Below are 27,536 nucleotides of genomic sequence, written 5' to 3' on the forward strand. Positions count from 1 at the left end.
GGGTCCAGAGGAAGAGGAAGACCGAACATGAGATGGGCAGATACCATAGCAAAAGGCATGAGGGCCTGCGACGTTTCAGTAGACGACTCGTCCGATCGTGCGAGGTGGAGAGAAGAGACAAGGAATGCAGACCCCACAATCAGATGGGAATAATAATGTTAAGGAGAGCACTGGTGAAGAGAGTCCACAGTCGTCACGTCCCTCAGTCATGAGGATACGACAAAGAAGAAGACGATATCGAATTCAACCACATGGTTTTTTTTTTTTATCTGTGACTGTATTTCGGCATTTTGTTTACCGAAACAGACTCAACCCAAGTCTGTAGTGTAGGCTACCCTGTATACCTACGACTTATTTAAAAGCTTTATACTTAAGTAGTTTCTGATTTCTTCTTATTGAATTTAGACATTGCTCATTTAATATTGTCTCACGATAGTTTAATTTCGATTTCTCATTTACTATAGAAGAAAATGATTTGTGATCTACCATAATAATTATACCTTTTAAATCAATGTAATGCCAATGAGATAGCAAATGTTAAAAACCGGACAAGTGCGAGTTGGACTCGCGCACCGAGGTTTCCGTACTTTTTAGTAATTTGTTGTTATAGCGGCAACAGAAATACATCATCTGTGAAAATTTCAACTGTCTAGCTATCACGGTAGATGAGATACAGCCTGGTGATAGACAGACAGACGGACAGAGGATTCTTAGTAATAGGGTCACGTTTTTACCCTTTGGGTACGGAACCCTAAAAAGTGTCACAATGGGCCAGGAATCAAGTTGATCGATTGTAATACTGTGGTCTCAAGTTATACTAGCTCAAATAAAAAAATATTTACGAAAAAACACTGACACTGACAATCACTGATAGGATCTACTCGTAACGCCTGCATGGCGCAGTAATTAAATGACCACCAATAATGAACGATGCAGTGGTATTAACTCCTGTCGCGATGTAGGGTTCCGCGGGTACGGGGACTTTTTGACTAAAAACTGACTGACTCAGATGTGAGATGTGTGGGAAAACTGTAGTGTTTTACCTTGCATGCTTGGATTACTTCTCTGTAACTCCTCCCTTCTTTGGTTTCTAGCGTAAGAATCCAATTGATCGAACCTTTTAAAATTGCATTCCCTGGCTCCAATTAAATTACTATTTTCTTGATCTGCGCCTGAAAATCACAGGATAACGTTACGGAGATGCTTTAAGCTCTCGCGAACTTTCCTGTCGCGTGCGAAGTCTGAAACCTCTGCCCCGCTTGCTGTTTCATAATTCCTGAAACTTACCTTGCTGTTTTTCTAATCATTTCATGTTTTTATAATGATTTCAAAGCTAATCGACCTAAAATTCACTATAAATTTTCCTTGACATATTTGTTTCTTTGTTTCGACATAATCCGTCAAACTATTAATTTACTCTAAATTCCTTAGCATGAAGTTTAGGTCGTATAGTTTTCAAGTAGTTTGTTCTAAATTTTATCTAAAAATTGTTACTGGTGAACAAATATTTTCAAATATTTTCAAAAATAATAACAAAGTAAACAATAATTCTAGAAAATGTTATCGCTAGCTATATAAGCGGCCCAGCGGACATCTGAATTCAGTTTGCTTCTAGTTCCCAATAAAGGAACGTCAGTTGTAAGGGTCCGTGCGGGGCCAAGCCAGGCCCCGCACCATCAAGAAACCCTCGCTCGCGCTCCTTAAAAAGTTACCTGTGTTCCTGGCGAAGTCTGGCGCTCTCTGCACGCGCCCAAGTCCGGTGGTGCTTTGCGGTTGCTCTAGCGGAGCGCCTCGTCTCCTAGGCGCGCGCTATCGGCGCGCCTCGCCTCAACAGGCGCGTGCTGTCACCGCGCCTCGCCCGCTATCGGCGCGACTCGCCTCAACAGGCGCGTGTTGTCACCGCGCCTCGCCTCTTCGAAGAGCGTGCTTATCAGCGCGCCTTACCCAGCGCGCCTTACCGTGCGCGCGCTATCAGCGCGCCTTACCCAGCGAGCCTTACCGTGCGCGTGCTACCAGCGCGCCTTACTGTGCGCGTGCTGCCAGCACGCCTCACCTTTGCGCGTGCTATCTGCGCGCCTTACCTTTGCGCGTGCTATCTGCGCGCCTTACCTTTGCGCGTGCTATCTGCGTGCCTTACCCTTGCGCGTGCTATCTGCGCGCCTTACTGTGTGCGTGCTACCAGCGCGCCTCACCTTGCGCGTGCTATCTGCGCGCCTTACCTTTGCGCGTGCTATCTGCGCGCCTTACCTTTGCGCGTGCTATCTGCGCGCCTTACTGTGCGCGTGCTACCAGCGCGCCTCACCTTGCGCGTGCTATCAGCGCGCCTATCCGTGTGCGTGCTCCTGCCTTGCGCGTGCTACTAGCGCAACTATAAACGTATTTTTATTCTTTTTGTAATTTAAACCATCTGTTAGCGTGTCATATTTAGACTATAGCCGATAAATAAAGAACCTACCCCTGTTATATCTATCCTTTCCTTTCTACCTCCTCACTCCCTGCTCCGTTACTCACTCCTCCAATATACGTGGAGGAGGGAGTAACGTGACAAAACATGCCATTAAAATCGATTAATTATGGCAACGCTATATCATAGTTTGTGTGTCCGGGGTCCACCTTGTCTAATCATGATTTCATTTTTTGCAAAGTAAATAGGATTAGGTAAAAGACTAGAAAGTTTGTCATACAACTCATACATATTTAGGTAGCGTTAAGTACGTACGGAAGCTAAATTAAATTATTCGGTATTGCTACCCTGCGTAGACTAGACGGTTTCAGGTGAACAAGAGGGTTCACGTCAGGTGATATGTATCTTGTACCTATTACTTAATAGATAAATAAATAAATAACTATTATAGAACATCCTTACACAAATTGACATCCTAACACAGTAAGCTCAAGAAGGCTTGTGTTGTGGGTATATACTCAGATACTGAAATATATAATATACAAATTACTAAACTTAGAAAACATCAGTCATCATCACACAAGTAAATGCCCTTACCGGGATTCGAACTCTGTATTTTTTCTAAATCGGAAATAACAATTGCATATTTGAGGGAGAAAAGCAGATACAGAAATTTCAATTTTCGTTTTTCGCGGTAGGGCCTCAGGACCATCGGCTTCATAGGGTCACTACCGACAAGGTCAGTCCGCTCATCAAAAGTAAAATCATCAATATTTATCAAAGTAGACGCCGCCGGCCGAGTAGCCAGATCCAGACGGGGTAACGTGTACTCGTAATAGACAAAGCGTCAACGTGTGAACGCGTGCTAAGAACCAACGGGCGATGGATCAGGCACGGCGTTACATGTGCCGTCCACACACCGAATTTGTGTTACATTACAGGATGGATTACATTAAGTTACAGCCGTCTGGACCCAGCTGAATGGACAGAACCCTGTACTAAAAGCTAGCGTTGCACGGGTTGCACCGTGCACGTCCTGAGCGCATAAAATATGCAGGCCAATCGCCGAAGTGCCCATCAAGGTCGCTAATCTTTACGGGCCAATCACGTATGGCGATGCATCACTAAATTGCCTAAAATTTTACATACTGGTAGGTCAATTTTTTAACATGCAGATACGTCTGCGAGCGATACTCCGAATTTTATTTTAAGGGAAAAAATGGAAAAAGTTACACTTCCGGCAGGATTTGAACCCGCAACCTCCGCAATCCGTGCGTTGCTACGCCACCCCAAAGGCGTGTATACATAAGGGAAGGAATGGAAAGATTTGCAAGGTTCTGGTAGGCTTCCGTAGCTCAATTGGTTAAGAGCAATGCACGGATTGCGGAGGTTGCGGGTTCAAATCCTGCCGGAAGTGTTGTAACTTTTTCCATTTTTTCCTTTAATATAAAAAAAAGAAAAAAACTGGTAGGTGTTTAGAAGACGTATACAATAATACAAATTATAAACACACCATTAGTTAGTTATTATGGGTTGTTTTATATATTATGTAGCTACCTAACGTCGTAAAAAAGGTAAAATAATGTTTAATCGCGTTAGACCCGGTAATGACATTAATTATAGGTACCTGTAGTTGGTCAAGCAAATCTCATCAGTAGAAAAAGGCGGTAAATTTAAAAAATGTAGGCGCGAAGGGTCCCTTAGGAAATTTGAATATCGCGCCGTATTCTACTGACAAGATTTGCTTGACCAACTATAATTTATACCTAAATATAAAAATGACTGAGGAAAATAAACTGAAAAATCTCCTATCAAGATCCTATGAGAAAGAAATATTAAACTAAAATTAAAATAGAACTAGACGTAGATAAGTTAATCTATGATTTTAGTGGGAAAATAATTCCCACAAGAATAATTTACGACTCGGAAATCCCGTATCCGCGTACATTTACCAAGGGTTAAATGCACAGTCGCCATCAGATATCGGAGCGGCCAAGATGCTCACAAATATCTGAACACGCCTCTATTGTCAATACGATAAAGTGCGTGTTCAGATATTATTGAGCACCTCGGCCGCTCCTATATATCTGATGGCGACTGCACAATACACAAAACAAATAACATTAACACAAAACTTTGCAGCCAAATATTAACCAAATAAATAATGTAATAGTAATGTATAGGTAGTAGGTACTATAATAAATAGGTATTTAAAAAAAAATATATATATTTTTTTTATACTACGTCGGTGGGAAACAAGCATACGGCCCGCCTGATGTTAAGCAGTCTCCGTAGCCTATGTACGCCTGCAACTCCAAAGGAGTTACATGCGCGTTGCCGACCCTAACACTATTAGGTAAGTGTTACCTACATAAGCACGAAAGGGTTAGAATTAATTAATAAAATGTAAAACTTTACTTCAATATTTGTATAGCTTAGATTCAAAACCCATATGTAAATAAACTACATAAAGAACAAATCACAAATCACAAATCTTTTACATTTCCGCGGCAATTTGATGATTTGTTTTAGTTTTAGTCTTTGTTTTAGTTTTAGTCTTAAGTTTAGTTCGTTCTGGTGTTGGTTTTTTTCTGTAACTTTCGTTATAAATATATTTAAAAAAGGCGGTTATTAATATTTAGTTTGTCTTAATTTTCTGTTTAATAATGTTTGTATTTTTATGTCAATGTAAATTTTATTTGTGTGTCGTTGGCGTACGTGTCGCCATTATTTTTAGATTAAGCCAGGTCCCCACAGAAAACCAGCGCCACGGTTTGCCGCGGCACTATGCTGAGTGGGGATCCTTTTTGGCGTCCAAATGTTTTTTTGTCTGCATGCTTTTCTTTTTTTTATGTACTATGTTGTGGCGTCAAATAAATGTATTTTCTTTCTTCTTTCTTTCTTTCAAATCTAAAATACGACAGCAACGAATCGTAAAAGTTATCAAAAACTTTAACTTAATCAACTCCCAACTTCCAGTGAAGTCCACTAGTTAACTAACAAAGACAAACATGGCGGCAACAACAGTGCGTCGATAAGTCATTAGCGCGTAATCCGCTTACGGCTGTTATAGACCGCGAGCCAGGAACAGATTTCCATGAACAATCACCTCCTGGGCGATAACTCGTATAGTGGTTAACGGCTATGTATGATGAACCCTCGTGGACGTCAGCTGCCGCTGCGTTGCTGTGTTGAGGAATGGCAGCCACCGAAATACGTAAAAAAATTGTCATCGCCTCGCGTTTGATACTTTGTCAGATGATAGTTTAGATGCTATTGGGAATTTAAAAAATCGTCAGTCGGTTGTATCGCGGTGAAAAAAGCATCAGCTGATAGCATGAACATGAATATGTGTATACTTTGCGGGCATAAAATGGTAGGGTGCGTATTTTTTTATATTTATTTATATATTTAAATTTATAACTTACTTACTAAACATTTATATTCTAGCCAAACTGCAACGTTTGATGGCGATTTTTACATGTTCATGTAACCAGCTGACGCTATTTCCACCGCGATATAACCGGCTGACGGTTTTTTAAAATTTTAAATAGCATCTAAACTATCATCTGACACAATATCAATCAGGAGGCAATGACTGAAAAAAAAACAATTTTTTTTTACATGTTCATGTCATTAATTGACGATCTTTCCACCACGGTGCAACCAACCGGCTGACTATTTTTTTAATTCACAATAGCCTCTAAACTATCATCTCACAAAGTATCAGCCGGGAGGCGATGACTGACGATATATGCTCCTGGCCCGCAGTCTATTACGGCTACCGGCACAAAAGAAACGCACGAAGATCGCGCAAAAAACGCGCGCGCGCCATTGGGCCGCGCCCGTGACGTCAGCGCCCCGCCCCTAGCAACCGTCTCCACACCTGAGATGAGAGCGAGACGACGCTGCCTACATGTGACAGGGATGGGTAGATATTGATGCGAGAGATTCCAAATTCAAACGGAATACGTTACGTAGTACGGTCATTTGAATGTAGACTGTTTTGAGTGATAATAGGGTAGGTTTTAGATTGTGTTGAGGTTGGCTTTAAGTTGTAAGGGTTAGTGGACGTGGTCAGTTGGAAAAGCTGTTATTGTTTGGTTACGGGTTAACCGATTTGGTTAAATTTGTGTGTTAACAGCAGATGTCCGGTGCTGCGTCTCGCTCTGGCACACGCCGAGAGAGCGGGATGGAGCAATTTAATTAGTGGAGTATTGATTAGTATGATTGTTTGAATTGAGTTAATTAACATTATGCCCGACTAATTACATTGAAAAACAGTTACTGCGAACGATTGCTTGATGAATTGAGGCTTCGATTTTGTAATTAATTTAAATTATTACCCATTTCAATTACTTATGTAACGTACTTGTAAATTACAAAATCATACAACGTGATGGTCGAAGTAAGTTTCAAGTTTTAAATTTTTACATGTAATTCCCAAGGTGTATACCAACCAATTACCTTAGCTACTGTAAAAACTTCCAAAGAAAATTTATTTCACATCATATTCACAATAAAAATAATAATTCACTCTATAAGCAAGAATGTAAGTTAACAAACCGCTATGAAAGGCTGCACCGCGACACCTCGCACAATCAACCCAATCAGGAGAAAAAACTATTCAGGCGAGGGGGCTAATGCCAAACAAATCTCGACCCCAAAATTCGCACTTTCCCCCACCCGAGGCCACGCCCCGTGCCTCCGTGCTTCAGTGCTCGCTGCGCCGCGCGCGAAGATGGACGCTCCCCGTTACGGGAGCGAAGAACGTGACACAAGCAGTCCCGCGTCCCGCGTTAGCACACCATGTTCCAATTCCTCTATAAACGTGACAGAGCCTATGAGCTTAACGCAACATCAACAGAACTTAGAGACTTTAAATAGAATGGGGATGTTCTTCCACGCACAGCAAATGCAGCTCAGTCAGCTGGATGCGGTGAAGAGCAGGCTGCTGACGCCACCGGGCCCGAGGCACACCATCGACGCCATCTTAGGGCTGGGTGGGCGGCCGCTGCATGAGGAACCTGTGCCGGTGTCTCCAGATCCTGATCAGAGTGCCGGTGAGTGCTTTGTGGCTTGTGTTGTGTGTGTAGTCAGGACAAATAGGTAGGTCTGAGACAGCTGGATGCGGTGAAGAGCCGAGTGCTAACGACGTCGGGCCCGCGGCACACCATCGACGCCATCTTAGGGCTGGTTGGACGGCCAGTGCTGGTGTCGCCGGATCCGAATCAAAGCGTAGGTGAGTGTGTGTCTCGTGTTGTGTGTGTAATGAAGACAAATAGGTAGGTCTTGGGACAGCTGGAGGTGAAGTGCCAGCCGCCGACGGGCCCGTGGCATACCATCGACCCTATCTTGGGGATCAATCGATGTCTCCGGACCCTGATTAAAGCGCCAGTGAGTAGCCGTTTTGTGTCTTGTGGTTGGATAATACGGATAATCAAGATATTTTCATTTACCCTTGCGTTTTTAACTTGCTATTTGCATAAAGCTCTAAAATTCTTCTAAAAAAGTTACATTACAACGGTAGGTTTTTTTACAAAGACTTGCACTAATAGTAGATTGTGCAGACACCTTGACAACCCATTTAATCTGAAGCAAATTGATTAGAGGCGATATAAATTAATTTTTACTATTACTTGCTGCGACAAAAAAGGATATGTAGATGGAATGGTACCTAATATTCTTACAAAAGCACATTACCATTTAAGTATATTTAATTATTATTTTTTAACTATATGACGCTTATTTTGACTATTATATACTTGATCTGGATTTGTTATGTCTGTGATCTGTCAGTGTCAAAAGTGATATTCAAGTTGAAGAAAAAGACAAGCCTCTAGGACTATATTACAAAGATTTTGAAGATTCATGTCTTCCAGAATATAGTTTCATTTGACAATTTAGTTTCCAGCAAAACGTGTTTGATCTATACTTAAATACTCACCTATAACCAACTATGTAAAAGTGTTAAACAATAGTACATTATTGTCGAGGCTCGGAAGTAGCTACTTGCTGGTTGAGGATTCGTTTTAAACGGACGACCTTGGGAGTCCGTTTAATTGAATCCGAAGCCAGCAAGTAGCCTTCCAGCCGAGTTATATATAGTGCTTTTCTCAAAAATGGCGCAATAAATACAACTATAATAGAAATATTTTACAGAAGCAACGTTTTTATGTATATATTTTCACAGAAAAAAGTAAAAGATTTGCTTTGCCGCCGTTTTATTTTTTTAAATTAAAAATAAAAGTGTATTTTTCTGCTGAAAATACGCCAACCTATTTGAGACACCTAAATAGTCGCGGTACTGATCATCCGTTTGGCTGTTTAATGGACATATGCCTTCATTTGATATGGCCACTTCAACTTTTAAAAAGTTTGGAACTCGACAAATAATGGAATTTGTATGCAACATTGCAGTCCCGAAATAGAGACTGCAATGTTTTTAACTTTTTAATTTTTTGACTGACCATAAACAACGCACTTCGCGACCAACTTTTTAACCGGCAACGTCGACTTTGCCGTCCATTTTTGAGAAAAATAATTTTCTACTTATATGTTTTTGTTTAAGCGTCATCGTTTGAAAAAAAAAGTAACTACCTAGTATAAAAATATAAATAATTTCAGAACAGTATAAAATAAGGGTTAAAATCGTTGTTCACATGGCCCACTTGCACCATCCCACTAACCCGGGGTTAAGCGGTTAAACCATTAACCCAGTGTCAAATTGTACTGGTAACCATGGTATCTCCAGGTTTAATCGGTTAACCCCGGGTTAGTGGAATGGTGCAAGTGGCGCTTTTTACGGAGTTATATTTATCTTTGGTGTAGGTGAGTGGACGGCGCGTCGAAGTCTTTCGCGAGATGCGACGGCGCGCGCTTAATGTAAAATGTTGTCCTTTTATACTCCCAGTAAAATATACGCCTAAATAGATTGTTTTACTACATTTTTAAATAGTACATAATATTTAAATATTTCAAATTTTATATTAAAGGAAAAAATGGAAAAAGTTACACTTCCGGCAGGATTTGAACCCGCAACGTCCGCAATCCGCAATTTGCAAGGTTCTGGTAGGCTTCCGTAGCTCAATTGGTTAAGAGCAACGCACGGATTGCGGAGGTTGCGGGTTCAAATCCTGCCGGAAGTGTAACTTTTTCCATTTTTTTCCTTTAATATATAATTTAGAGTATCGCTCGCAGACGTATCTGCATGTTAAAAAATTGATTTAAATATTTGTTTGGTTTAATATATTGGCTATTATTTAGACCCGTTAATAACTTCAAATATGTGTACAAAACGAGAGAGTTTAAACAGTTATTTTGGCTAAAATTGTGTGAAAACTTATTACTTCCCAATTTACTTTATTTATTTATTTTTTTAACTTTCTGGCGAATAACCAAGTGGTACCGATGTTTCGAATATGTATCGTTATTTAATATTTTATTTTGTAAATTATATATTAGTACCTACTAACTAGTTTAACCTAACCAACGCCAAATTTTCATCCGCTGTAATTGTTGGTAATTATTTATTTCACAAATTTCTTTCGTACGCTTACAGCTTAAGGTACACACTAACAAAGATACAGTCTAATGAAAAAACGTGCCTCGAAAATCAAGAAAATTTGATTCTCGCTCAGAGGGCGCTACTAGCTTTGGCCTACTGTCGTATAGATGGCGTTGACGATTTCGTTTGTTATTTAATAATTTTAACGCATATCAGTGAAAGAACATTGGTCAAAATCATAAAAATAATTAATGCAATTAAAAAAAATCATTTATCCATATTTAAATACATTTTATCGTATTTTTATAAATCTTCATTTTTAGTTTTAAAGTGTGTCGATAGATGGCAGTGAATTTACCGTGGTTACAAAATGTACTATGACAGTACCGCTCTAGTATATGTTACTCTATGACACTAACAAGGAATTTCAAAATATTAAATTACAACGAAAACTTACACAAATTATAGGAACAAATTAAACCACGGCCACTTGAAATGTGATTTTCTAAACAATGGTTTGCTAACTATACCTGCGAAAATAAGTATGTTCTTCTTCCTGTTACCCTCTGCTGGGGTACTTACTTACTGCTGTGGCGCGACGACCCGAAGTGGATCTTGGCCTCCGACACCAAAGACCGCCATGCTACTCTGCCCAAAGCCGTTTCTGTCCAGTCGACGGCGCCGAGTTCGCTGAGGTCTTTCTGCTGGGGTGTAGTGCTCGAATCACATTCACTGACTCCGGTCCTGGGCAGCTTGGGTAACCTCTTCCGATCCCATCCCCAAAACATGAAACCCTAATTCCAAGAAAGTACCATTTGAAGTTTAATAATACCTATATTACTTTGCCCTCGAACTAATAGGTATATACTACCATAGAGTAACTTATACTAGAGCGGTACTGTCATAGTAAATTTTGTAACCCCAGTAAATTCACTGCCATCTGTCGACACACTTTAAAACTAAAAATGAAGATTTATAAAAATACGATAGAATGTATTTAAATATAGATAAATGATTTTTTTTATTTGCATTAATTATTTTTATGATTTTGACCCATGTTCTTTCACTAATATGCGTTAAAATTGTTAAATAACTAACGAAACCGTCAACGCCATCTATACAACTGTAGGCCAAAACTAGTAGCGCCCTCTGAACGAGAATCAAATTTTCTTGATTTTCGAGGCACGTTTTTTCCTTAGACTGTATCCATTTTACGGAGTTATATCTATCTTTGATACTACCTACCAAAATACAATCACAATTAGCATCAAAAATACTAGGTCAGTATTAGGGAATGCAAACCGGTTTTTATTTGTATGAAATTTCGGTCAATAACCGGTTATTAACCGGTTTCTTTTATACAATTAAAAACCGGTATGCATTCCCTAGTCAGTATGTATTTAGATGGTAGCATTATCTAATAGCGTAACAAAAATAGATATCTATGTATATATAATTATATTTATTATCAGATGTAATAACTGTTGGTAGACCTTAATAAAAAAAAATGCAGATTAGATTTTCCCAGTTACTTTTGAATGCGATCTGCACGGCTGCCACGAGACATGACATTTACGTTAGCGTCTGCATAAATTCGATCGCATTCCCTCTCTATCGCACCAATACATCAGTGCAAGCGAGCTGGACTGCGATCGAGTTGACGCAATCGTTAACGTAAACGTCAAGTGTCAACGCATGGTACAGCTACAGGTATATCTCCATTTGTAAAAGTGTTTCAGGGTGGCAGATACATTTGGTGCATTGTTTTATGCGCTACTCTTAATGTTGACTATACAAGATGCACAAACGCTATTAAAATGATATTATATTAACATCCATTAAAAAAAATTGTGCGTGTAGGAAGTGTAGCAATAGCTACGCTACGTGGTTACGCCGTAGCAAGTGCTACGCGTTACGCGAGTATTGGGTAATTTATAGCCAAACACTAGCCTCTGCCCGCGACGTCGGGCGCGTAAAAGGTGTCAAAAAGTCCAAAAACTTACAACTCCATTTTCACGACCTCTGCACAACTTCTTTTGACTTTTTGATAATTAATGCCTCTTCTTTTTGCCCCTATATAATTATGTACGTCCATATCACCGTAAAATAGATTATAACCTCAAATCAAAACATATTCAAATTAATAATATATCTATCATAAGAAGGCTCAAGGTCACGCAAAGGGCAATGGAGAGAGCTATGCTCGGGGTTTCTCTGCGTGATAGTCAGAAATGATGATATCCGCAGTAGAACTAGGATCACCGACATAGCTCGCAGAATTGCAAACCTTAAGTGGCAGTGGGCGGGGCACATTGCTCGCAGAACTGATGGCCGGTGGGGCCGGAAGGTTCTGGAGTGGCGTCCGCGTACCGGAAGACGAACTGCCGGTAGGCCTCCAACGAGATGGAGCGACGACCTGGTGAAGGTCGCGGGAATTCGGTGGTTGCGAGCGGCACAGGATCGGTCGGAGTGGCGAGCCTTGGGGGAGGCCTATGTCCAGCAGTGGACGTCTATCGGCTGACATGATGATGATGATGATGAATATATCTATTCTGATTATCCGTCACTTGATTCAAAAAAAATCAAAGTATGTAAGTACCTATACAAGACTCCAATCTTGTCCAAATTCAAGGAAGTCTCCTTCCATTCTCAGAAAACATCAAAAGAGTAGCGTTTTCAAATAACATTTCCCTGAAATACTCCAAAATTAGGCTGTAAATATGGCATTTCCTGTACGGGCTGGTAATGTCTATCCTTACGGCGGTGATCGGCCGCTTCCCGCCGGCAATCACTTTGCCTGCCTGCTCTGAGAACGGGAAACCGCCATGGAAATATACCTCATTTCCTGTCACACTTGTATTATAATGTATTTATAGTCTGTAGGTTGTTTAAATGACCTATACCATAGAGTAACTTATACTAGAGCGGTACTGTCATAGTAAATTTTGTAACCCCAGTAAATTCACTGCCATCTGTCGACACACTTTAAAACTAAAAATGAAGATTTATAAAAATACGATAAAATGTATTTAAATATGGATAAATGATTTTTTTTATTTGCATTAATTATTTTTATGATTTTGACCCATGTTTTTTCACTGATATGCGTTAAAATTGTTAAATAACAAACGAAACCGTCAACGCCATCTATACGACAGTAGGCCAAAGCTAGTAGCGGCCTCTAAACTAGAATCAAATTTTCTTGATTTTCGAGGCAAGTTTTTTCCTTAGACTGTATCCATCTATTACGGAGTTATATCTATATTTGCCTATACTGATTTAAACTAACACGATTTTCACTCATAATTTTAAAACTAACACGGGACAATCGCGTACAAACTTACGTTTATTTATGGCCTGACGTTTCGAACGTGACGTTACGTTCGTGGTCACAGGTAGACTGGCGAGGAATTGTGTCAACATCTTCTTGCCGCGCGGGTTTTACAAGCGCGCGCACAAGTACAAGCGCGGGGGTACAAGTTAACAATCAAGATCAAGTGCGGGTAGTTCGCAAAACCCGCGCGGCAAGATGTTGATACAATTCCTCGCCAGCCTGCCTGTGACCACGAACGTAACGTCACGTTCGAAACGTCAGGCCATAAATAAACGTAAGTTTGTACGCGATTAAGTCTCGTGTTAGTTTTAAAATTATGTTTAAATGACCTTTAGATTTAAGGAAGACTTACTCTGAGACAGATATTTTTCAAGGAGTTACTATGAATATAGATCCCAATAAAAACATTATTCCAAGCTAATACTGACTGCCTGTGATTATTAGGTTAAACCCAATCATCCTATAGAACATTCTAACCTATTTACATTAACTTAAGGAATGTTTGTTATATGTAACTAAAACTACTTAGTTTTAGCAAAAAAATTTTTTCACATCTATTATGATATTTTTTTGTACTAGGTATTATATGTATAGGTAAGTATAGAACAGTTTGGCGAAATTTTAATGCTGTAAAATTTGTTTATTGTGTAATATGTTACAAAAAGAAAACCGGCCAAGTGCGAGTCGGACTCACGCACCGAGGGTTCCGTACTTTTTAGTATTTGTTGTTATAGCGGCAACAGAAATACATCATCTGTGAAAATTTCAACTGTCACGGTTCATGAGATACAGCCTGGTGACAGACAGACGGACAGACGGACAGACGGACAGACGGACAGCGGAGTCTTAGTAATAGGGTCCCGTTTTTACCCTTTGGGTACGGAACCCTAAAAACAATATATGTTATTTATAACATTGTTGAATTTCTTCTACATAAATGCAACTTTTGGAAAAATCCTGTATTAATTCTGCTTTGTATCATTTTTCTCAGTTTCTTTATTTTTCTAATTTCCTTATTGTTGATTATTGAGAAAAGTAAATCTCAACAACGAGAGCGTTTAAACTATAGTTGAGAGGTTTTAGGGTAGAGAGTTTCTTATAACTTAATTTTTAATCATTTTGTCATAATTTTCTGTTCAAATATTTAGATTTCGTTTTGCTAAGTTACCTAGGTAAAATAATAAAGTTCCTATTAAATGTAGTACTTAGTTCGGATAGAAATTCCATATTTAAAGTTCGTATCACTAATAATAGTTTTGTTGTTATTTTAATTGCAAACTTTATTTCTTGGCTAAGACTTATTCATCCTCATATGAAGGGTACACGGAAAGAACATGTCGTCACTTTTTTCGAAAAATGAGATTTTAATTTCAAAATGTAGAGCTCTTAATGAACTATTAGTTATATCTTTTGCTACCACTGTATAATATATGTAACAAAACTTTTTTTTGTTAAAAAAGACCTGGTCACGGAATTACCATACATTTTGACATGGTTCCAAATTTTAAAACCTTGATTACTCAAAATGTTACTAAAGTGACTAGACATGTTCTTTCCGTGTACCCTTCATATCTTACTTAATTGTCATTTATTTACAGTTACAGGCCCCTCTTTCTTAAGTTAATTTACTAATATTTAAATATATAAGGATTATTACTTATTATATTGATACATTAACTGACGCCCAAACCATTGACTGTAGGACGATGATATTTAAAACATATATTTTTTAAATGTTGTAAAACTCCACTAAGAATACTCGGCTCCACTCGGGATACTTCACACTCGTAGTCATCTGGAACAAAAAGCCAAACTGGCCTCCAAAAAGCTTGGGGTGCTTAACAGAGCCAAACAGTACTTCACACCGGGTCACCGACTTTTGTTATATAAAGCGCAGGTTCGACCCCATATGGAGTACTGTTCTCATCTCTGGTCTGGCGCTCCACAATACCAGCTCCTTCCCCTTGACTCTATCCAACGTCGGGCAGTTCGTATTGTCGGCAATTCCGAACTTACTGGCGGCTTAGAACCTCTTAGTCTTCGGAGAGACGTTGGCTCTCTTTGCATGTTCTACCGTCTGTACAATGGGGAATGTTCCGAAGAACTTTTTGATCTGGTGCCATCGTCTCGTTTCTATCACCGCACCTCCCGCCAAAGGAGCAAAGCTCATCCTCACTTCTTAGACACATGGCACACCATGAATAAGCGGGCATCCCGCTCGTTTCTTCCCAGAACGTGCAGAATGTGGAATGAGTTGCCTCCTGAGGTATTTCCTTTGTGCTACGACATGGGATTCAAGAAGCGGGTATTTAGGGTTCTCAAGGGTCGGCAATGCTTAAGTGGCTCCTGTGATGTTGCTTACGTCCATGGGCGACGATGACTGCTTCCCATCAGGCGGCTCGTCTGCTCGTTTGCTGAATATCACATAAAAAAAAAGAAAAAAAAAAAGAAAAGGTGATCTTGAAATTGAACCCTAAAGAGGGTAATAATTTAAAAGTGACAGAAGTCACAAGCTAAGGCTAGTAGTAGGCTACACAGGCCAATTCGAACGTACACTGACATTAGAATGATATTTGAATCATGTTATTTAGTTATCGTGCATTTAGCTCGTACTTGTCCGTACATGTATGTAGGCGAGATGCACGATAACTAAATATTATGATTTGAATATGATTCAAATATAATGCTAATGTCACTATACGTTCGAACTGACCTGTCAGTAGTATACATTAGAAATTTAGAATCTCAAGCCTTCTGTGGCAACACCGGATGCGAGATCGATAGTGTTGCAACTGCGCTATTACGGCCGGCGCCGGCGCTGACAGCCGTTTCCTGCGCACACGCATGTTTGGATACTTTGGGTACATTAGGTTGCGATATAATTTAAAAAAAAATTGTTTTAAATTGCGCTGTTTTAAAGGTGTTATCGTAATGAGGCGGTTTTGAAACTGAAAGGAATGCGTTTTGTTCGAAGTTAATTGAGATCACAATTGAGATACATTCGATTTACTAGCCTTTTCGTCTTTCTTTTGCTTTATTGTGCGTAAACTTATGGAATAAACCAATACCTTTCTTCAAATAAGTTGTTTGCTTTTTGCGATTAGATTTCATTCTAAATTTACTTCCAGAGTAGCATTTTCATTTAATGTAATATTTTATAAGGATTTGAAAATAATGTTAGGAACAAGCCTTTTCTAATGTAGATTGTGAAACATATAGTTCACTTTAATATATTTTTGATAATTAGTTTCATAATAACTTGCTTAGACTACGAAGAACTTTTACATTAGAAGCTGTAATTTTTCTACTTTTTCATAATCTTTTAACCATTACAAATTAATAAATTCTTCACAAATCAAAAGTGATGCTTGTGTAGCGTAGCCAAAATAATGTACATTTTGCTCTCTCTGGACTACACATTGAACAAAGATGTTTTTGAACAAAGGAAACTGGTAGCCGCGGGAGCCGTGCGCCATATCAAGATCGGGTCCCATAGACGCCATCTTGAAATTAAGGCCCCGTGGGTTCAGGTTCTTCTCTCACTAGGCGTAAGCGTGAGAGAGACGGCTATGTGTGCCCGGGGTCGCGGATATCATGTTGTAGAAATGTTATTTTTAATCATTTTAACAAAAAAGTAGGTAGGTATTCGATAAGTTCGATAAAAATAAAATTGGGCATTATTAGAAGCAATTATCATATTTTTATATTTTGTGGAAAAAAAAATTACTAATTTTTAATGTGCGTTTTAGAACTATGTTCGTGGTTTTGTCTATCGAGCGAAAGTCAAAAAATCAGGTTTCGAATCGATGAGGTTACTAGAGACATTCCTCAAGGTTGCTATTCATATATTTTGGCAACCGTATTTTGATCTAAAATAGTGCAATTATGTATTTTTAGGGTTCCGTACCTCAAAAGGAAAAAAACGGAACCCTTATAGGATCACTGGTGCGTCTGTCTGTCTGTCCGTCTGTCCGTCTGTCACAGCCTATTTTCTCCGAAACTACTTAAGTTACCAACTAAGTGACCAATTAATTTTAAATTTGGTACACATACGTAAGTTTGTGACCCAAAGACGGACATGTAACGTAAACAAATGAATTTTAAACATGGGAGCCACTTTTGGGGGGTAAATAAGAAAATTAAAAAATAAAGTTTTGAAAATTATATCGTGTTACATATCAAATGAAAGAGCTCATTACGTGAATCTCAAATATATATTTAAAATTATACAAAATAGCTCTTTACCTATAGATCTCAGGAAAACCTATTAGAAATGCGCAGTCAAGCGTGAGTCGGACTTAATTACTTAGTTTTTGATCCGAACCCTACGGATTCTTTAAATACATGTCACGTTTCACATAAAAAATAGGCACATTGTTAAAAACTGTGTAATGTACGGAAACCTTGGAACGCGAGTCCGACTCGCACTTGGCCGGTTTTTTTTAAAGCTCTGCAGGCTGAACCCGCGGCACCTTAATACACAGAGGAACCAACAACTTCGATAAACAAGGTTTTCTATTCGTCGGTATTTTTTTATTATAGATTTAGATTTATTTATTTCATAATATTAAATTACAATATAAATTATTTTTACACTAATCTATACGAATTTATATATATTACGATTTTTTTTATATATATTCCGGTTTCTCAAAGCCGGCTTCAGCGACTTGAATATTTTTTTTTTGTAAGTCCCATTGTCATTAAGTCAGGATCTGAAATTGGGATCCTCGAAAAATCGTATTTAACAAAGTTAAAAGGAACATTTTTGTCAGTCAGTAGCCATCAGAGTAGGCTTTATTCATTATTATTCACAACGACGGGACTGATTAAGTCCCGTCGTTGTAAAATAAGTTTTGAATTTATCTCCGATGTTTGGAGCACGGCGTTGTCCCCGTGGTCTCGGAGAAGACAGGCTAAAGTTGACATCGACATCTTCTAGGCGCGCGAGTTTTTCGAACTTCCCGCACTTGGTCTTGTTTATTAACTCCCGTCCCGAGTCCCGTCGTTTGTAAATAATAATTTCTTCAAAATTAAAAACCAATGAGAAAATTAACCTTCAGACCATTCCATTGATCGCCCGAACGCGGTCACTCTCGGTATAATTTGTGTGAAATTATTAATTAGCCCATTAATTTAATATTATCGCCATACAATCAGCATACAGTTGACTGAGCGAATGTAGACCGTATGTCGTGGGAATAGGGGTTGTGAGTGGTCAGGTGAGGGTGACACGCAACCTGGTCGCGACTAATTCTGCTTGTTATTCTTTTATTTCCTACACAGATTACCTATTTACTAGATGGCGCACTCGCTACACACCAAAAAAAATTACCGACTCATTGGGTAATTCAAAAAATAACTGAACTTGAGTAATGAATAAATTTTGAATAATATCCTAAACTAATTTTGTTGTTACAAAACAAACCAATACCTTAACCGGTGGTTGACCGGTGTAAAACATTAAGTAGTCCGGATGTCCCAATTTAAAATAACAGTATCCCAAATCAACAGTATAAAAACATTTTATACAATTCAATTTCATTTATTTAATGAAGATAATAGTGATCTTATTATTGTTTATGCAATTTGATGGATGCAATGATGTACTATTTAACCACAGTTATGTGTTTGATTACTGAGTTAGTTTGATTTTTTTCAATTTTGTAATTATGTATAATAAGAGTTGGAGTTGGAAGCGCTTTAAATTTTGTAGGGAATTAGTTGTTCGCTCCTAACTCTTAAAATTATCAAAAAATCTAAAAAAGTCATACGTAGGGGCATAAGTACGGGTAATATACAGTCAAGGGCATAAATATATATACATTCTCAAAGTTTCAAAAATATGTGTATCTCTTACACCTTAGACAATAAAGTCGTGTTCACATATTTTTGAGCCAGTCGTCTGGATCGATATTTTTGCTTTCGACTGTACAATAAATTGTTTAGAAATACTTTCGATAATGTCAATATCTAGTGACGAAATTGGGGCCTACGTACACGCGGTTGTCCACTATCGTATTAAAAACGCAGTGTCTATAGGAGGCAGTCTTTGACTTCCCCGTTCCTGATTACGAAGCTTATTTGTTTGTTATGAAGTTAATTGGGGGAAACTATAACCTGAAAAGGTTATGCTTATAACGGAATAAGTGTGGATGTGTGTCACGAATGTGTACGTTTAATTGGATAACCATTATAATTGCTTAATATCGAATTAGCTGTTGTGATAATAGGATGATTAAACTGATGACCACTGCTGGTGACTTCAACATCTACTTTTAGATCGTGTATTTTAATGTCAATAACTTGTATATCATAAAATTTACAATACAAATACTCTTTATTGTACACCTCAATTAAAGAAAACAATACAAAAGAAAACAGAAACAGAAGCAGAGGTAAACAACAGGCGGTCTTATCGCTAAAAAGCGATATAAAATTTAGTGTGTAAACGTGAAGTAGTTCTATGTAGCCTACCTTTTTAGGGTTCCGTACCCAAAGGGTAAACACGGGACCCTATTACTAAGACTCCACTGTCCGTCTGTCTGTCACCAGGCTGTATCTCATGAACCACATCTGAAATTTTCACAGATGATGTATTTCTGTTGCCGCTATAACAAAAAATACTAAAAAGTACGGAACCCTCGGTGGGCGAGTACGACTCGCACTTGTCCAGTTTTTTTTACCGATTTCAAAGAATTTCATTTAAATATTATTTGTTCCTGTTACACGCCATCCTGTATACTATACAGGGTGGCTTTATCTATATGGTTCTGTACAGTGCAACCAAGACTAGCGCAGATATATATATATAAGAGTACTCACAAGCAGTATTTGTCGAGTACTTGACCCCACCAATCGATCCCCTATCAAATAAGGTTAGGTTAGGGCACAGACCATAGATAGAATAGATTTCAAGCACGGTACTCTCCAAAGTAAAACTTTTTTAGGGTTCCGTACCCAAAGGGTTAAAACGGGACCCTATTACTAAGACTCCGCTGTCCGTCTGTCCGTCTGTCTGTTTGTCACCAGGCTGTATCTCATGAACCGTGATAGTTGCCGCTATAACAACAAATACTAAAAAGTACGGAACCTTACGTGCGCGAGTCCGACTCGCACTTGGCCGGTTTTTTTATGGTTCCACAGTTCCACGCATTCTTTTAATGTGGTATTATAATTTTTACGTATTTTAATGTCCTCGCATAATAATGCATTGTAAAGTGTTGTGTGACTCTATCTATCGGAAGGCGTTTTTAAACTTACCGTTGTGAAACATATATTGATATTGCCTATTGGCATAGAGTAACTTATACTAGAGCGGTACTGTCATAGTAAATTTTGTAACCCCAGTAAATTCACTGCCATCTGTCGACACACTTTAAAACTAAAAATGAAGATTTATAAAAATACGATAGAATGTATTTAAATATAGATAAATGATTTTTTTTATTTGCATTAATTATTTTTATGATTTTGACCCATGTTCTTTCACTAATATGCGTTAAAATTGTGAAATAATAAACGAAACCGTCAACGCCATCTATACGACTGTAGGCCAAAACTAGTAGCACCCTCTGAAAGAGAATCAAATTTTCTTGATTTTCGAGGCACGTTTTTTCCTTAGACTGTATCCATCTATTACGGAGGTATATCTATCTTTGCTATTGGTTTAGGATTAGTTACCTTTCACAGTTGTTATTTTTTTTTATTACAAAAAGGCAAGCATTTGACCACAATCTCACCAGCTGATGGTAGTGCCGATGCAATCTTTATTGTACAATATATGAAGGTACAAATGGCGGACTTAATGCCTTAAGGTAATTATAGGTAACTATTTTAGAACTAATAAAAATAACAAATGTCAATGTAAATTTTAACTTTCAAAACAGTGTAAGTTTTAACTATGAAAAATAAATTTATCTTAGGATTTGTAACATGAATTATGGCGCCCTGAGCGTGTTGTATTTTAGCAAAAAATACCTGAAAAACGGGAGCGTGACTAAGCGGATTTTGTGCAATGCACCAGACCCGTAAAAATTACACTATCGTACTTACTTTGAAGTACGAGCATTTGCTGCGTCTAGTTTAGTATATGGTCTGTGGTACCTCCGGTTTACAGCCTATGGGCATCTGTTGTCAATGTTGTGACATGTATGACGTATGTATGTATATTGTATGTGTGTGTGTGTGACTCGATTGCAGCGTATTACCGCGTCCGATAAGGCTGTGGCTAGGGACAGGAATGTGGTGAGCGCGGGAGCGCTAAGCGGAATTAGCTACTAAATCAACTAGTGTTGGAGTTGCTGCGATTTTCATACAGGTTTGACATTATAAATTGACTAGACTTATATTACATTTTAAAATTTCGCGGTTTGAACACATATTAAATCACATTTACAAACGGGTCAATCGCGAATTTATTTTGTTACCTTTATATACCGACGTTTCGACACAGGTTTCACTGGTCGTCGTCGCGGCTAACTGACGTCCCAGCAAAATGTCAAAACAGAGATTTGTGTGACTACCCGACGAAAAGTGCATTTAAAGTTTGGGGTAGACATCACATTTTCAAACCACCCACTACACATAAATGTTAATTATTGTCAATAGTCCGACACGCAACACTCACAACATCCGCGCACACATCCGAAGATAGATCCCTTGGCTTTAACTTCTGGATGGTCCCCAAGTTGCCAATAAGTTAAAACCATCTTCCCTATTAAAATTTCTGGGGTGCTTCTTGATTTCAATCGCTTAGAGATAAAGACAATCGCTTAGACTTATATTGACCAGGATATAGACCGTAATTACCAATATCAATACAAAAATCAATATCAAATGCAATATCGAAAGCTCAAAAACAATACAAAAGGTAATAACGGTTTATATCCCGGTCAATATGTCTAGTGAAACTAACCGTGAATAATTCAAAACTCTTATTATAAATTGACTCTTTTGCAAGCTGAAACATCGCCGTTGGAGTTATGTAAGGAATTTTATTGTTATTTTTTTGTGTATTTGCAATTTGTCGTATTGTACTGTGAAATGTCTGGAGGTAGCTCTACAATTATATCTAAAGCATACGTATCATATTTATCTCTATAATAGCTGCCTTTACATACTTATAAATAAATTTCTATAATACTCGTAATTTATATAAACATTTATGAAAACAGGCAAAAATCATCTCTTCAAGTCAAAGATATAACTCTGTAATAGATGGATACAGTCTAAGGAAAAAACGTGCCTCGAAAATCACGAAAATTTGACTCTCGATCAGATGTCGCCAGTACCTTTGGCCTACTCTCGTATAGAGGGCGTTGACGGTTTCGTTTGTTATTTAACAATTTTAACGCATATCAGTGAAAGAACATGGGTCAAAATCATTAAAATAATTAATGCAAATAAAAAAAATCATTTATCCTTATTAAAATACATTTTATGGTATTTTTATAAATCTTCATTTTTAGTTTTAAAGTGTATCGATAGATGGCAGTGAATTTACAGTTGTTACAAAATTTACTATGACAGTACCGCTCTATAATGTTATATCCTCTTTGCTTCAAGTATTTATTGTCAATTGCTTAGGCAAGTTTCAATTATATACAAAACAAAATTCTCAATCTAAAAGAAACAATGTTTCAGCTGTTTAAACCACGATAAACAGTTTCTAATCTGCTAATTTAATATAAACCATAAACATCAGATGACTTGCAAGCAAATATAATATAATATATACCTATATAATATATATTATTTGCCTGGAATAAATGAAGTCATATAATAGTTACCGAGCAATATGACCATGATATCTCGATTGTGACACGTTACATATAATATACAATATGCTATCAACAACTACCTTAACAATGTGTGCAATTACATTTCCAAGTTCCCTGAAGCTACATGAAGATAATCAAAGTTGTGCGATCAAACTTCCCGCCGCTCGCCGCCGCAACACCGCAGCCTTATCCCATTCTATTATAGTCCGAGCGCCCCCATTATAGTCTGGGAGCCTGCCCTCGCCGATGATTCCTCATTCGCCTCGGTTTTCGATCATGATTGGCTGCCATCATTCGAATCAAGTCTGTAATGAAGTCAATCCCAATTCGGTTTGATGGAATCGAATGGTTACACAGTGGTTTCAATTATGGGGACAGACAGACACAAACAATATCGGTCTGTTTACTTGTTGCTGTATAATTTCTGAACATTACTTGTAAACGACTCGACGGTCATCTTAATAAATATTATGTATTATCAACTATCTTTCTAAAAAAGAGCTAGCTCTTAAGTACTCTTTTTCAAGTAGTTTTTTTTTTATTCAGTGATAGTTGAAAAACAAATTATATAATCATTATTTAAGTATTGTGTTACACCCTGTCAATAGAAAATTAAGTATTTAATACTTGAACAACAAAAACTAGTCTTAATTTGACTTACGAAATAAGTTGATTGTCAATTTCTTAAAGCTCGGCTGTCAGTTCGCCAAATCATTACACAACTGAAACTAATTAAAATTATATTCAGTACTCTCAATTAGCCGACGGACAGACAATCAAATTACGATTAACGTGTCCAGTCATTAAACTGTCAATTTAATGAACAAGCTGAAATACAATTTAATACGATGCGTTATGGTTTAAATTAGGATGGGAAGATTGATGTGAATAATCATTAAAGCCGAAGAGCTTTAATATGTAGCAAAACGACAAATCTGACACGTGATTAGGGTTGGCCGTAAAAACGGCCATTATGCCGAGTGTTGCCAGATTACCGATAATTATTACAAAAAAATAGATCCTATCATGATAATGCACGTCTTAATGCGTTGCCCATAATATTTTTATTTGTTTTGTCGGACGAACAGTTGTAATCGGGCCGATCTTAATGCGTGAGGCTGTCTTGCTCGCACAGTGGGTTTGATTATACGAGCGAGTGGGACAAAATAAAATCAAGTTTGATCGCTCAATTTGTTAGTAGTTGTCGCTTTGGTTTTCTTAATCGGGCTCGTAAGTGACAGTTGACACACAAATACACATGTTTGTGAAACACGGTTTTGTTGTTGCTTTGTTGTAATTGCCGATGCTGCGGCCACTCAAGTGTGGGAGTGAGATTTGATTAGCGATAAGAAATGAAATTATAGATACAGGTGTTCAATATACGCTCGCTTTTGCTGAAATTACTGCGCACTTTGAGGTTATATTTTAAGTCATCACGACTTGTTTGATATTGGCTTCCTTTCATTAAACTAGCCGAGAGTAATCTTTATACTATTTTTTTTTATACCACGTCGGTGGCAATCAAACATACGGCCCGCCTGATGGTAAGCAGTTACCGTAGCCTATGGACGCCTGCAACACCGGAGATATTACACGCGCGTTGCCGACCCTAACACTCCTCTCCCTCGTTGAGCTCTGGCAACCTTACTTACCGGCAGGAACACAACACTATGAGTAGGGTCTAGTGTTATTTGGCTGCGGTTTTCTGTAAGGTGGAGGTACCTCCCCAGTTGGGCTCTGATCTAGATCTGGAATGACATCCGCTGTCCTGTGCCCTACCACACAAAGCGAGATTCACAGTGCCCATACATCTCTTGCCTACTACTACTAGCCTGAATTGTTACATATATTTCTCTTCCTTCAAAATTCTAATAGAATACTTAATAAATCAAATTTGATGTGATTTATTAGGTATAGTCAAACCTACATGCAATCTCTTTCTTTTTTTCTCTATCAAATTCTCAAATTTAATGCTCAATTTGAGAATTTTCATGAAATAAAACTATGAAAACGGATTATTTCGCGTATATTGAATTTATAATACATCCCTACGTTTCGAACCCTTTACAGCGTTCGTGGTCAACGGGTGACTGAGGAAAAACTACAAAGTGCAAAAATACCCACATACTAAAAATAATGAACCATCATAGACTATAAACTTTAAGGATGGTTGTACATTTTTTCTGTTTTAACTTTGGTATTTATTACGTCGTACATTAGCTTGTTTCATTGACTAAAAGAGTAGGAACAATGTATAGAGTTAGATCAAGCTAAGTTGGCATCGATTTTGATAGCCCAGACAGTGGAAGTGTTATTTAAACGTCATAATTTCATACAAGTATGAAGAAGTATGACGTTTAAAATAACACTTGCACGATCTGGGCTATCAAAATCGCTGCCAACTTAGCTTGGTCTAACTACCTACGGATATATACTAGTAATTTTATTCATGTCTGCTCAATGGATGCGTCTGTGTAACAGTACTAACAGTGGGCTGGAAGCACGAGCGTAGACAAAATAATTGAATGATAAATGCACCATTTCCGCACACGCGCCCGCAACAAACCAACTTTCACATAAACATGTACTAAAGTTGTTGCAATAATATTTTGCAAAACAAAACGCGCAAGAATATCTGGTACAAAAATATTTATCAAAGCCTTAAAGATAAGTTCTAGATATTTGTGCTGTGCAAGATTACAACATGTGACTAAATTATTCAAGTTCCGTTTGGACCGTAAATAGTTAATTTTTTTTTTGTGTATGTTATGGTCTAATAGTTAAGAGTGGTTTATATTATTTCAATAGCAATAGGATATGCGGTTAAGAAACAGGAAAAAAAAACTTCAGTGACTACCTAGGCTATATTCAATATTAAGCATTGGAACCCGTAATGTTTAAAAAGTATCCCTTTCTATTTACACTTGGTTAACGCAGTAAGATGATTTCACTTGGCAGGAATAGGCGTCTGCGTATTAAACAGTAATAGTTACTCTAACCAAAGATAGATATAACTCCGTAATAGATGGATACAGTCTAAGGAAAAAACGTGCCTCGAAAATCAAGAAAATTTGATTCTCGTTCAGAGGGCGCTACTAGCTTTGGCCTACTGTCGTATAGATGGCGTTGACGGTTTCGTTTGTTATTTAATAATTTTAACGCATATCAGTGAAAGAACATGGGTCAAAATCATAAAAATAATTAATGCAAATAAAAAAAATCATTTATGCATATTTAAATACATTTTATCGTATTTTTATAAATATTCATTTTTAGTTTTAAAGTGTGTCGACAGATGGCAGTGACCTTACTGTGGTTACAAAATTTACTATGACAGTACCGCTCTGGTATAAGTTACTCTATGCTCTAACGTAGATAATTAAACATTCTAACTAAACAAGCTAGGTTATCATTTGGTAAGATAACTACACGGATCCCCAGGAAATCATGCGTATTTCACTCCACAACTTCCATAATTCCCTACAAAGTAGTTAAACGGCAAATTTTCACCGAAAACATTCATAACAATTAAAGTTGGGCACGGAAGGCGATGGAGCGATACGCGATGACGAATGATACTCCGCGCGATGTTATCACTGTTTGTTTTAAGTTTTGTGATGATAGCGCGGCGCGGGGGAACCACTGTGCAGTGTGAGTATTATAGTAGAAATGCTTGATTGATTTGCATAATTGGCTGTTTATTCCAGTACGGAAGGGCTCACATATTAATTTTATAAATAATAATAATAAAATCGTTTATTTCAGATCTGCATTGATCCATAACGGTGTTAGTATAAAAAAACCTAAAAACTATGTTAAGTACTAAATTATAGGTAATTAATAATATTACAACTAAAAAATATTTAACTATAAAACTCCCGTGAGACTCAAACATATTAGATTATTTTAAACCGGGTCACTCACGTATTATTAAGTCGAATAGCTCGACATGTTTCGGTCCAATTTACGAGGACCGTCTTCACGGACATGTCGAGCTATTCGACTTAATAATACGTGAGTGACCCGGTTTAAAATAATCTAATAAAAAATATTTATCTCTAAGTAAAAACTAAAACTAAATTTTATTTGTAACATTTTTGTATCTTCGCTGTGACATTACTGATAACCGAATCCCTAGCTTTCAGTTTTCGCACAAAGTTTCACCAGTTGCACCAAATCATCAGTCAGTGTCATTACACCTAGATCTTTAAAATTTACTTGTAGGTAAGTATGTATAGGTACAGATGTAGTGCATAATTGTATTCCATCGTATTTTCACGAAAACGTACGAACCTGGTTGCTATTTTAGTCAGTCTCGGTACAAAAAGGACTAAGATTGTCTGAAGTAGCGCCGTATTTAACGTTGAACATGTAAGTGGTGCACATTAGTTACTCGTATTTAACATTAAATTTGTTACATATCAAACAGAAAATGTGTGCCAGCCAAAGTTAACTGTATTTTTGTCCCGTCGAGCGTGAACATCGCTTTTAATACTTCACATATAGCGC

The 27,536-nt window shown here is 37.8% G+C and overlaps 1 protein-coding gene across 1 annotated transcript in view; it reads left to right on the forward strand.

Moving 5' to 3' along the window:
* The first annotated feature begins 6,911 nt into the window (after positions 1-6,911).
* Positions 6,912-27,536, forward strand: part of LOC134754989 (retinal homeobox protein Rx3-like) — a 72,277-nt gene continuing 51,652 nt past the window's right edge. Inside the window, exon 1 of the mRNA XM_063691473.1 lies at positions 6,912-7,467. Within this exon, the coding sequence (XP_063547543.1) occupies positions 6,975-7,467 (493 nt within the window). The 5' untranslated portion in view covers positions 6,912-6,974. The remainder of the gene's footprint in view (positions 7,468-27,536) is intronic.

This window comes from Cydia strobilella, chromosome 2 (genome assembly GCF_947568885.1).
Source record: "Cydia strobilella chromosome 2, ilCydStro3.1, whole genome shotgun sequence".
NCBI classification, from domain to species: Eukaryota; Metazoa; Arthropoda; class Insecta; order Lepidoptera; family Tortricidae; genus Cydia; species Cydia strobilella.